The sequence below is a fragment of the Procambarus clarkii genome, chromosome 80 (genome assembly GCF_040958095.1).
Source record: "Procambarus clarkii isolate CNS0578487 chromosome 80, FALCON_Pclarkii_2.0, whole genome shotgun sequence".
Taxonomy (NCBI): domain Eukaryota; kingdom Metazoa; phylum Arthropoda; class Malacostraca; order Decapoda; family Cambaridae; genus Procambarus; species Procambarus clarkii.
Genome location: NC_091229.1, coordinates 17,164,902 through 17,178,187, shown reverse-complemented (window position 1 = coordinate 17,178,187; position 13,286 = coordinate 17,164,902). Strand labels below are relative to the sequence as shown.

General features: G+C 39.4%; 3 protein-coding genes across 3 annotated transcripts; all 3 read left to right on the top strand.

Moving 5' to 3' along the window:
- Nucleotides 1-829: 829 nt before the first annotated feature.
- LOC123746237 (uncharacterized) lies at nucleotides 830-1,696 on the top strand. Its single transcript, XM_069314822.1, has 2 exons — nucleotides 830-900; nucleotides 1,286-1,696. The coding sequence occupies exons 1-2, from the start codon at nucleotides 889-891 to the stop codon at nucleotides 1,613-1,615; spliced, it is 342 nt and encodes a 113-aa protein (XP_069170923.1). The 5' UTR covers nucleotides 830-888; the 3' UTR covers nucleotides 1,616-1,696.
- A 2,835-nt stretch (nucleotides 1,697-4,531) lies between these two features.
- On the top strand, nucleotides 4,532-5,371 carry LOC138357864 (uncharacterized). The gene is made up of 2 exons (XM_069315025.1): nucleotides 4,532-4,569; nucleotides 4,962-5,371. The coding sequence occupies exons 1-2, from the start codon at nucleotides 4,558-4,560 to the stop codon at nucleotides 5,289-5,291; spliced, it is 342 nt and encodes a 113-aa protein (XP_069171126.1). The 5' UTR covers nucleotides 4,532-4,557; the 3' UTR covers nucleotides 5,292-5,371.
- Nucleotides 5,372-8,757: 3,386 nt separating this feature from the next.
- Nucleotides 8,758-9,518, top strand: LOC138357863 (uncharacterized). Its single transcript, XM_069315024.1, has 2 exons — nucleotides 8,758-8,817; nucleotides 9,127-9,518. Exons 1-2 carry the CDS (start codon nucleotides 8,806-8,808, stop codon nucleotides 9,445-9,447), a joined length of 333 nt encoding a protein of 110 aa, XP_069171125.1. The 5' UTR covers nucleotides 8,758-8,805; the 3' UTR covers nucleotides 9,448-9,518.
- The last annotated feature ends 3,768 nt before the right edge of the window (nucleotides 9,519-13,286 follow it).

Genomic DNA, 13,286 nt, shown 5'->3' with positions numbered 1-13,286 from the left:
TATATATATATATATATATATATATATATATATATATATATATATATATATATATATATATATAAATATATATATATATATATATATATATATATATATATATGTATATAATATATATATATATATATATATATATATATATATATATATATATATGTATATATATATATATGTATATACAAATATATATATCTACATATATATATGTATCTATATATATATAGATAGATCGATCGATCGACAGATAGATAGATAGATAGATAGATAGATAGATAGATTGATTGATTGATTGATTGATTGATAGTTACGTAGACAGACAGAGATAGATTGAAATATCGCTAGATAGACAGATAAATACAAAAATAAATAGACAGAAAAAAAATATATATATAGAGATAGAAAAATAGAGATAGAAAAATAGATAGATATATAGATAGATAGATAAATAAATAGATGGGTAGATAGATAGATAGATAGATAGATAGATAGATAGATAGATAGATAGATAGATAGATAGATAGATAGATAGATAGATAGATAGATAATGATAGAGAGAGAAGATAAACGACAGACTGGGTCAATGCTTGCTACTCCCCAATAGATTCGGAGAGAATGTCTGTCAATTGATAATATTTTTATTAACGTGGATAATAAAATTTCATTCACATGGTCCGTAGAACCCGCGAACCATCGACCCCGTCTCCCGCTCTTGCGGCCGGCAGTTCCAGGCTCCTACGCCCCACAAGGTTTACAACTGAAGATTAAAAATGTTCCGTGTGACCTTGTATATAAAGGAACACTGAGAGGGTTTGGGTGGCCCCGCCCCTGTTTGGTATATAAGGCCACGCTGCCTCCAGCTGCCACAGTCAACACTGACACTCCTGAACCATGAAGACCCTGGTGAGTTACACCTTCTGGCTCTCTTAGTCTCTCATACTCAGCAGTTTGCTGTTTATAACTTGACATTAACATGTATTATTCCCTTACCTGTCTAATATCGTTGTTAATAGACTACCTTGCGGTTGTTCCTGGTTCAAGTTCCAACCGGCCCGGTCACTGGCCATGCCTCCTTCTGAGGCCTGACAAGGACTGTTTCAATAGCAGCATATGTACACGTCCCTTTAGCACATTCTATATATAACACTATTACAGGTGATTGTTTATATGTCCTAATTTGTTTTATTCTGGTGTAAAGTTTTATGCAACCTTTACTGGCTTAGTGTAGGTACGTTTCATTTATTCATAATGTTTAGAAAGTAAACTAAGTTTTTTGTTTCTTTAACAGATCATTGTTGCCGCCCTGGCCGCCTTCTGCTTGGTGGACACAAGCGCTGCTCCTGCCCCAGAGGCTGAGCCCGGTTACTTTGGTGGCTTGGGAGGCTTTGGAGGTTTCGGTCGTGGCTTCGGGTTAGGATATGGAGGATACGGAGGTTATGGAGGATACGGAGGCTTCTATCGTGGAAAGAGGAGCGCTGATCCAGTTGCTGAGCCTGAAGCTAATCCAGGTTACCTAGGCGGCTTTGGAGGCTTAGGAGGCTTCGGGCGGGGCTTCGGTGGCTTTGGAGGCTTCGGCAGAGGATATGGAGGTTATGGTGGCTACGGATATTATGGCTGAACACCAGCTGTTGTCAGCTGAGCCTTCTATTTGTTTACTGTGACTAAATATATACAATAATAAAAACATATTGAGCATAAACATTGTTTATATCATCATTACAGTTTATCTTCGATGAACTATTACAACTCTATTATAAGAAATAATCTTCTATATATATAGAAGACCCGTTGGTATGAAGTACCTGGAGCTTTGCAATTACTTTATTCACTTTCGTGTTCCTCATATTGCACCCAAAATTTCAGAGAGAGAGAGAGAGAGGGAGAGAGAGAGAGAGAGAGAGAGAGAGAGAGAGAGAGAGAGAGAGAGAGAGAGAGAGAGAGAGAGAGAGAGAGAGAGAGAGAGAGAGAGAGAGAGAGAGAGAGAGAGAGAAAGAGAGAGAGAGAGAGAGAGAGAGAGAGAGAGAGAGAGAGAGAGAGAGAGAGAGAGAGAGAGAGAGAGAGAGAGAGAGAGAGAGGGAGAGAGAGAGAGAGAGAGAGAGAGAGAGAGAGAGAGAGAGAGAGAGAGAGAGAGAGAGAGAGAGAGAGAGAGAGAGAGAGAGAGAGAGAGAGAGAGAGAGAGAGAGAGAGAGAGAGAGTCTTTGATGAATATCTTATACTGAACATGGACTACGTGATGATATGTTACTCGACAATCTAGTGCTACTTAAAACAAGCCTGTTTCCTGCAATGGGTGTATAATTAGTAAACTGTAGCAGAAAGTATTGTTTTTTATCCCTTCACACTCCCCAGTCCACGAGTGAACTCCACAGTGAAGACTCTTTATAAAGGACATTTTCCAGAGAGGAAAAGCTATGTCAACGAGAGGCAATAGTTGCGTTGAAAGAGAGAGAGCATGCCAATCGCCCCCTTCGCTTGAGAACTTGGAATTATAAATCCGACTGTTAGACAGTGGTGCAGGCGGTGGGAAGAATCTGTCAATTTGAACGACAGACGTCGGTTTGGTGGGCCAAGTAAAACCTCACCCGAAGAAGACTAGCTAATTCTTGAATGCAACCGTTAGTCTCTATGAATGCATCGACCATCTGGGATAAACTGCAATTAGAGGTTTCTGCATGCAGAGTGCAAAACCGAATCTAGCAGGTTGAGGAGTGTTAGCTTATCTACAATAGGTTAACTGAGGTGTTTTGTTTTAACTTGTCTGTGGGTTTGTTGATGAGTGATGGCGAAAATAATGGATCTAGAAGCACTGCTGCACCTATTCTTAACTGTACATATTGTTCTTGCTTTTAATTGTTTCAAAACAGTAATACGGGAGTTTCCTCCTGCATATGAGAACAATCTTTTTACTTAAATTTTATACGTTATGAAATGAATAAAGCTTTAGTTTTTTTTACAGCAAACCATATTCAGCCCAACGAACCTGGATGATGTAAGGAAGAGTAGGAATAATCTAAGCTACATAGCCAAATTTGTTAAATTCAGATATTGCGAATTCTAATAAACTATTTTGAAAATTTCAGAGGAAAATAATTAACCATTCAGTAACGATAACGTTTATTATCACCTGCAATATTATCAGTGAAGTGACTAGTTTATTTTTCACCCATATCAACGCAGTTCTTCAGGAACTCTGTCGATAATAGACGCAGATACTGATATCGGGAGAATACTAGTGACGAACCAGAGTGTTTAGTGAGAGCACCAGGGTTCTTCTGAGAGTTCTGCTGAGAGTTCTGCTGAGAGCTCTTCTGAGAGTTCTGCTGCGAGTTCTACTGAAAGTTCTGCAGAGAGTTCTGCAGAGAGTTCTGCTGATGTATCTTGGTGTTGGATGAGTTAGGGCGAGTACTGATAATGAAGCTGGTCATAGTGCGTCCATATATTGCTTACCAAACAGTGCTTTAATTATTGTTGGGTAATTGAGATCCTGATTAAACAGATTAATGCTGTGAGTTACTCGGGGTGCTTTGTGAGTGAACAACTAAACACAATGTGTTAAGCTGACCATTTAGCATGTAAACAGCTTAGTGTTCTAGGTTCAGCTTTGTGTTTAGTAAGAAGGTTAGTACTATATGTTTTTTGGGGTAATTTTTGAGTAGACGGGTTAGTAACGCGTATTAAACGGTGCGCTGAGTGAATAGGTCAGTGTGGTAAGTAGGTAGCTGCAACCCATTCTCTTGTTGAGATAGCAATTTTTGAAATTATGTGCACCATAGTTCAAATATTGACGTTCTAAACAATTAAATAGTAGAACTTTGTACTATTCACTTCACAGAGTCCGAAAAATAATACAAAAAAATAAACCTAAATATTCTTAGGCCTAGTATAGCGCACATTTGTAGTATAATGGGTCTCAGGTAGCGTGTATTAGGCTAAGGAAGATTAGTCTGGTTAGTTTAGTTTGTCTTTGCAACATTAGGCAATAGTTTTCAGCTTTGTCCTAATTAAACAGTACGGATTTCTACTTTCTAATTGTGCTGTACTTCCGTATATGCACTATAGGACTCATCCTTCCTATAAGTACTACCGAAACAGGAAGATGGGCTGGGTAATACAGACAGTTGTCGAGTGAGTAAACAGGTTAGTATGGTTAGTATAGTTAGATTTAAATTAAATCCATTAAACAGGGAATTTTAAGAGTGACGATATTAAGCACAGATGGAAAAAACTTTAAATCTTCCTTAATACGATTCGCTTTAGTGCCTGATTGAGTCAGCAAGTTGGTAATGTGATCAAAGTTGGGTCATTAACGAACAGTCAAATATTAGGTTTTAAACAAAGAATTGAGTGTCCAGTTGAGTACAGTGAGACAAGCAAGATAAAGAGTGAACAATTTAGGATAATTTGAGTACAGCAGGTCGTCGAGTGAACTGGGAAGTACTGTTGGGCCCGTGTAACCTTGAATATAGAACAACATAGAAGGTTCAGGCGGCCCCGTCCCTGTGGGGTATATAAGGCCGCGTCGCCTCCAGCTGCCACAGTCAACACTGACACTCCTGAACCATGAAGACCCTCGTGAGTTACACCTTCTGGCTCTCTTAGTTGCCCATACTCAGCGGTTTGCTGTTTATAATTTGACATCAACAGCTATTTTTCCTTACCTGCCTAATTACGTTGCTGACAGTCTACCTTGTGGTGGTTCCGGTGTTCAATAACCCCAGGGCCAAGTCCCTGATTAGGTCTTCATTTTGAGGCTTGACCAGGATTACTTTTCAATATTTCAGTAGCAGCATAAATGCTGTCACTTCAGCATATTCTTTATTTAATACTATTTTACAGATGTTTGTTTAAATGTCCTAATTTTTTTTATTCCTGAGTAACGTTTATGCCTTTACTGGCTTAGTGTAGGTACGTTTCATTTATTCATAATGTTTAGAAATAAACGAAGACTTCTGTTTACTTAACAGATCATTGTTGCCGCCCTGGCCGCCTTCTGCTTGGTGGACACAAGCGCTGCTCCTGCTCCAGAGGCTGAGCCTGGTTACTTTGGCGGCTTCGGAGGCTTTGGAGGATTCGGTCGTGGCTTCGGGTTAGGATATGGAGGATACGGAGGATATGGAGGATACGGAGGCTTCTATCGCGGAAAGAGGAGCGCTGAGCCTGCAGCTGAGCCTGAAGCTAATCCCGGTTACCTAGGCGGATTTGGAGGCTTCGGAGGCTTCGGGCGAGGCTTCGGCGGCTTTGGAGGCTTCGGTAGAGGATATGGAGGTTATGGAGGCTACGGATACTATGGCTAAACACCGGCTGTTGTCAGTTGAGCCTTCTCTTTGTTTACTGTGACTATCAATATATAAAATAATAAAACAAACATATCGAGCACAAATATTGTTTATTTCACTTTAAGAGTTTATCTCTGATGAAATATTACAAAGATAATAATATATATTAATAAATAATAAACATTAAATAATAAATAATAATCTTCTATACTGTATCTATAGGGGTGAATGTTAATCTGTCAAAAGTTGGAGGTCAGACGTTTGCAGCTAGTCTCACCCAACTTTCACATATGAAGAGTGTGGAGACGGGTAGTGACATAGATCAATCCGGGTCAGCTTCAGTGCCACACTTTAAAAAAAATATCAGTATCAACCCCAATCTCTCCATGCGATTTTCATGAAGTAACGTCTGAAATGTTTGTTGTGTGTCCGTAGACGTCTTAAACAATTTCAATTGAATTTTATATTAAATTTCTGGGAAAGAGAGAGGTGATGGGGGAGAGTGGAAAGGAGAAGAGTGAGAGACGGGATGTTTGAAAGAGGCAAGAAGAGAGAAGAGGATGTTGGAGGAGAAGGTGAGAAAGAGGGGAAACTTGGAGAGAGGAAAAGAGAGAAGGGAAGATATTGTATAGAAAAGTGGAGAGGGGAAGAGAAGGGGAGGGGGGTGGGATATGGGAGAAGAGAGAGGGTGGGAGAGAGATGAGAGGAAGAAGGATAGTGGTGGGAGAGAAACCCAGGTGCAGTCAGGTACCCCACTCTAGTAATATGATATAAAACATTGATACGGCTAAATTTCTAACTTAGTAAGACACAAAATAAAAATTGTATTTTAACAACATCAGGCGATCCAGACAAATGAAAGAAATTGCCTTTCATAGTAGGGTTTCGACTAGTGCAAGGACAAGGGAGAGGAATAGGAGAAAGTAGGATACAGAATGGGACAGATCCCGTCATCAGAGCGACATTTTGAACTGATTCACTGAAGTTAATGGAAATGAAAATAATAATGCAGCAAGTAAATAGATCCTAAAAAGGTCCAAAATATGCACAGTTGGGTGTCTTTTACTCTGCCTACAGCAGTTGAGAGGTTTTTGTTTTTTCTTGTCTGTTGGTCTGTTAGTGAATGTTTGGTTGCGAAAAAAATTATCTTCTAGCAGCTCTGTACTAATACAGAACATTTCAGCTCTTTTTTTCCTATTTTAACGTTCAGAATTTTCCACTATACTACATACTGACCTTCCAAGCTATTATTCTCTAACAGTAACACGGGAATATGAAGATGTATGAAGCTATTAAAAAAAAAAATAGTTTTTTAGTAAACCTTATCAAGACCGTGGATCTTCCTTGATCTCATGGAGACTAGGAATATTCTAAGATTTATAGGCAAATATGTTGAGTTCACATATCAGCGAATTTTGGTCAATAGTTTTTGAAAAATTGAGAAGAAATCAATTACCCATACATTAAGTATGACATTTATTGATCACCTACAAAATTTATGTTAAGTGATGGTTTAATTTTCACTTAGACCAATACAGTCCTTCATGAGTTGCAGGGAGAATTAACTCATTGATTTTGAGGTCTGGTGAGGACTGCTGATCAAACAAGACCATTAATATTGTTGGTAAGTGGAATACTGAGTGAACTGAGTAGTGTTACTGGGTGGGTGAGGAATCGAGAAGACAGGTTAGTGATACTTGATATTTGCGGTTCTTTGTGAGTGAACATATTAATAGTTTGTTATTCTCGTGACCTCTGCGAGTAAATGGCTTTGTTTAATGTATTAATTGAGGAATTGAGAGTGAACTGGTTAGGGGTAGGTGGTAAATGGGGCACTGATTGTGTGAACAGTATATCGCTGCTTTATAAGCGGCGCCTAGAATGGGTTATTAGGTGAGCCTAGTAAAATAAAAGGGACTTTGACTTAATAAACAATGGTATGAAGGATAAATCGAGTAGCTGAGTCATCAGGCTGATTACTGGGGTAAAGATGATTCTTTAGTGAATATGTCTATATTAGACTAACAACACAGAACTGAAGGGTAATTGATTACAGAGTGAAACGAGATAAAGAATATATAGTAACCTATAATATATATTTAACTATAATATATAGTTTAATAACCTATAATATATATTTACCTTCGATTTCTAACGAAATCTACTCAGTTAAGCAGGTCGCCACTTGAGAAGTACTGTCAGTTAAGCAGGACACAGAATGTATGGGACAGTATCGTGGGTGTAGTGGTTCGTAGAGTGAGTACGGTGTGTGAAGGTGGGAGAGGAAGGGTGACCAGGCTGGTATGCTAGTGGGCAGTGTCTGTGGTCCAGACGTGGGTTACCAGCTACCGCTGGTAACCATCTCATGACTCAAGTGCAGAGATCACTGGGTTAAGGTAACAACAGTGTGGAGTCAAGGTGGAAACCGATTGTCACAAATGATAATAAAAACTCTTTCTATATTTTAGATAGCTTTTTCTATGAATATCATATTTTAATTATAACCTTTGTTTAGTATTATAAAAGAAACTGATGAAGTCCGTTGAACATTCCTGATATAAATATTCAAGTAATATTCAATTGTCCATTAACAGATAATTGTAATCGAAACTCAGAGGGAATCAAGTGAACCCTCTAATAACTGTAATATTTAATTATCAACTTCAACATTATAATGTTGAGGCGATGGTTTAATTTTAATCCAGATCAATAAATTCTTTCAAGAGCTCAAACGATACAAGACTCACACATATTGAGCTCTTGTGTGTGCTAATGACAAGTCTGGGTAATCAGTGAGAAGAAGTGAGACCCGCTGAAGAATCTTGGTGTTCGATGAAATACTGTGAGTACTGCTAATTAAGCTGGGCAATGAGTGTCCATGTATTGCTGACCAAACATGACTTTACTTGCTGTTTCGTAAGTGAGGAGTTGAGTAATCAGGTTAATACCGTGAATTACTCTAGGTATATTGTGAGCGATCACGTAATGACAGTATGATAAGCTGGGCGTTAAGCGTTTGAGCTGATTAGCACTGTAGGTTAAGCGTGTTTTTGAATAAAACGGTTAGTACTGTGTGCTATTTGGGATACTTTGTGAGTAAATTGGTTATTGAGTGTGTTAAACGGTATGCTGAGTGAACAGATGAATTCAATGATTTCAGTGGGGTAGTGAGAGACTGAACAGTTTAGCATAGTTCATTAAACAATGCGTTTGAAGATTTACAATACAAGCACTGAAGAAAAATGGGATTTTGTCCTAGTAAGCAGGTTCTTAATGTGAGCAAAGTTTACCTTTTTAGAAAAGATAAATATTAGGTTTAAAACATAGAACTGGGTGCTAAGGTGGGTAAAGTGAGAGAAGTAAGAGGGAAAGTGAACAGGTTAGTTATCTTTGAGTGAACTGGGAAGTACTGTGGGTTCTGAGAGACCTTGAATATAAAGGAACACATAGAGGGTTTAGCCGGCCCCGCTCGTGTGGTATATAAGGCCGCGCTGCCTCAAGCTGCCACAGTCAACGCTGACAATCTTGAGCCATGAAAACCCTGGTTTGTTACTCCTGACTCTCTAGTGTGCCATGCTCAACAGTGTGTTGTTTATAACTTGATATTAACAGTCATTTTACCTTTACCTGCCTAACATCGTTACAGACAGACTATATTTCAACCACTGTTTAGGTGCTGTCACTTTATCACGGTATATTTATATATTTACTACAAACATGGTGATGGTTTAATTGTCTTGATTTGTTTTATTCTTGGGTTAAGTTTTATGCAACCTTTACTAGATTAGTGTAGGTACTTTTCATTTAATCATAATGTTGAGAAAGTAAACTCAGATTTTTGTCTTCTTAACAGATCATTGTTGCCGCCCTGGCCGCCTTCTGCTTGGTGGACACAAGCGCTGCTCCTGCCCCAGAGGCTGAGCCTGGTTACTTTGGCGGCTTCGGAGGCTTTGGAGGTTTCGGTCGAGGCTTCGGTTTAGGATATGGAGGATACGGAGGATACGGAGGCTTCTATCGTGGAAAGAGGAGCGCTGAACCTGCTGCTGAGCCTGAAGCTAATCCAGGTTACCTTGGCGGCTATGGAGGTTTCGGAGGCTTCGGCCGAGGGTTCGGTGGCTTTGGAGGTTTCGGAAGAGGATTTGGAGGTTATGGAGGCTACGGATACTATGGCTGAACACCAGCTGAGCCTTCTCTTTGTTTACTGTGCCTGAATATATAAAATAATACAAACATATCAAGCGCAAACATTGTTTATATTACTATTAATATTAATAAATATTACAAATCTATGATAAAAATAATCTTCTATATCTATTCAACCAGTCCTCATACAAAGAATTTCGCATTTCAATCGTATGCTTTACATAAGGGCAAAAATTATCGTTCTAGAAATTGGAAGTAGCTCGCAAACGTACTGTGCCATTTTCAGTATTGGGTCCTCTTGTGAGCTAGAAGAGGACACTTTAATTTGACCATTTTCTTTACGTTGGGAATCCTTAATAGGATGGGCTGATCTATGTCTGTCTGCCCAAGGTTGGATGCCTGGCGCTTGTAATCTAGCTCACCAATCTTTCACACGTGAAACATGTTGGGAATGGAAGTATCATAAGCCAGTCTTATTCAGCTCCAATGCCACACTTTCAGAAATATCGGTATCAAACCCAACCCCTCCGTGTTGTTCTCGTTAAGTCAAAAGTAATATATTGGTCACTAGTGATGTTCGTAGAATCATTTAACAATTGATTTCTTCGTTATTAGCCCTGTAAGTACCAGAATAAAAAGCTATGATTAGTTTAGATCGGAAAACTATGTATAACGGCAGCACAAAACGTCCGCCAGACTGTGCGACAAAGTAGTTGTCACCTGTGGAAAGGTGGCTACAGGTGATGATTCTCCCAATCCTGAGCACTCCAGGTGCATACTCTGCTAGCAGGATATGGGTAATGATCTCACATACTACATTTCTAAATCCACAGATATTGGACACTTCAGACCTCCGGCATGAAGTATCTGGAGCGTTGCAAGCACTTTATTAAGTTTCACGTTCTTAAGGAGATCCTCATAATGCATTAAATGTTTGCCAGTGCTGGCTACTGATCACATGCCCCTTTATGACTAACACCCTGTGTAATGGGGATTTTTAACAGAGAGAGAGAGAGAGAGAGAGAGAGAGAGAGAGAGAGAGAGAGAGAGAGAGAGAGAGAGAGAGAGAGAGAGAGAGAGAGAGAGAGAGAGAGAGAGAGAGAGAGGGAGAGAGAGAGAGAGAGAGAGAGAGAGAGAGAGAGAGAGAGAGAGAGAGAGAGAGAGAGAGAGAGAGAGAGAGAGAGAGAGAGAGAGAGAGAGAGAGAGAGAGAGAGAGAGAGAGAGAGAGAGAGAGAGAGAGAGAGAGAGAGAGAGAGAGAGAGAGAGAGAGAGAGAGAGAAGAGAGAGAAGAAGAGAGAGAGAGAGAGAGAGAGAGAGAGAGAGAGAGAGAGAGAGAGAGAGAGAGAGAGAGAGAGAGAGAGAGAGAGAGAGAGAGAGAGAGACAGAGAGAGAGAGAGAGAGAGAGAGAGAGAGAGAGAGAGAGAGAGAGAGAGAGAGAGAGAGAGAGAGAGAGAGAGAGAGAGAGAGAGAGAGAGAGAGAGAGAGAGAGAGAGAGAGAGAGAGAGAGAGAGAGGGAGAGAGAGAGAGAGAGTCTTTGATGAATATCTTATACTGAACATGGACTACGTGATGATATGTTACTCGACAATCTAGTGCTACTTAAAACAAGCCTGTTTCCTGCAATGGGTGTATAATTAGTAAACTGTAGCAGAAAGTATTGTTTTTTATCCCTTCACACTCCCCAGTCCACGAGTGAACTCCAGAGTGAAGATTCTTTATCAAAGACATTTTCCAGAGAGGAAAAGCTATGTCAACGAGAGGCAATAGTTGCTTTGAAAAAGAGAGAGCATGCCAATCGCCCCCTTCGCTTGAGAATTTGGAATTATAAATCCTTCTGTTAGACAGTGGTGCAGGCGGTGGGAAGAATCTGTCAATTTGAACGACAGACGTCGGTTTAGTGGGCCAAGTAAAACCTCACCCGAAGAAGACTAGCTAATTCTTGAATGCAACCGTCAGTCTCTATGAATGCATCGACCATCTGGGATAAACTGCAATTAGAGGTTTCTGGATGCAGAGTGCAAAACCGAATCTAGCAGGTTGAGGAGTGTTAGCTTATCTACAATAGGTTAACTGAGGTTTTTTGTTTTAACTTGTCTGTGGGTTTGTTGATGAGTGATGGCGAAAATAATGGATCTAGAAGCACTGCTGCACCTATTCTTAACTGTACTTATTGTTCTTGCTTTTAATTGTTTCAAAACAGTAATACGGGAGTTTCCTCCTGCATATGAGAACAATCTTTTTACTTAAATTTTATACGTTATGAAATGAATAAAGCTTTAGTTTTTTTTACAGCAAACCATATTCAGCCCAACGAACCTGGATGATGTAAGGAAGAGTAGGAATAATCTAAACTACATAGCCAAATTGTTAAATTCAGATATTGCGAATTCTAATAAACTATTTTGAAAATTTCAGAGGAAAATAATTAACCATTCAGTAACGATAACGTTTATTATCACCTGCAATATTATCAGTGAAGTGACTAGTTTATTTTTCACCCATATCAACGCAGTTCTTCAGGAACTCTGTCGATAATAGACGCAGATACTGATATCGGGAGAATACTAGTGACGAACCAGAGTGTTTAGTGAGAGCACCAGGGTTCTTCTGAGAGTTCTGCTGAGAGTTCTGCTGAGAGCTCTTCTGAGAGTTCTGCTGCGAGTTCTACTGAAAGTTCTGCAGAGAGTTCTGCAGAGAGTTCTGCTGATGTATCTTAGTGTTGGATGAGTTAGAGCGAGTACTGATAATGAAGCTGGTCATAGTGCGTCCATATATTGCTTACCAAACAGTGCTTTAATTATTGTTGGGTAATTGAGATCCTGATTAAACAGATTAATGCTGTGAGTTACTCGGGGTGCTTTGTGAGTGAACAACTAAACACAATGTGGTTTAGCTGACCATTTAGCATGTAAACAGCTTAGTGTTCTAGGTTCAGCTTTGTATTTAGTAAGGTTAGTACTATATGTTTTTGGGGTAATTTTTGAGTAGACGGGTTAGTAACGCGTATTAAACGGTGCGCTGAGTGAATAGGTCAGTGTGGTAAGTAGGTAGCTGCAACCCATTCTCTTGTTGAGATAGCAATTTTTTAAAGTATGTGCACTATAGTTCAAAGATTGACGTTCTAAACAATTAAATAGTAGAACTTTGTACTATTCACTTTACAGAGTCCGAAAAATTATACAAAAATATAAACCTAAATATTCTTAGGCCTAGTAGAGCACACATTTGTAGTATATTGGGCGTCAGGTAGCGTGTATTAGGCCAAGGAAGATTAGTCTGGTTAGTTTAGTTTGTCTTTGCAACATTAGACAATCGATTTCAGCTTTGTCCTAATTAAACAATACCGAATTCTACTTTTTAATTGTGCTGTACTTCCGTATATGCACTATAGGACTCATTCTTCCTATAAGTACTACCGAAACAGGAAGATGGGCTGGGTAATATAGACAGGTGTCGAGTGAGTTAACAGGTTAGTATGGTTAGTATAGTTAGATTTAAATTAAATCCATTAAATACGGAATTTTAAGAGTGACGATATTAAGCACAGATGGAAAAAACTTTAAATCTTCCTTAATACGATTCGCTTTAGTGCCTGATTGAGTCAGCAAGTTGGTAATGTGATCAAAGTTGGGTCATTAACGAATAGGCAAATATTAGGTTTTAAACAAAGAATTGAGTGTCCAGTTGAGTACAGTGAGACAAGCAAGATAAAGAGTGGACAGGTTACAACTCTTTAAGTACAGCAGGTCGTCGAGTGAACTGGGAAGTACTGTTGGGTCCGTGTAACCTTGAATATAGAACAACATTGCAGGTTCGAGCGGCCCCGCCCCTGTGGGGTATATAAGAACGCGCTGCCTCCAGCTGCGACAG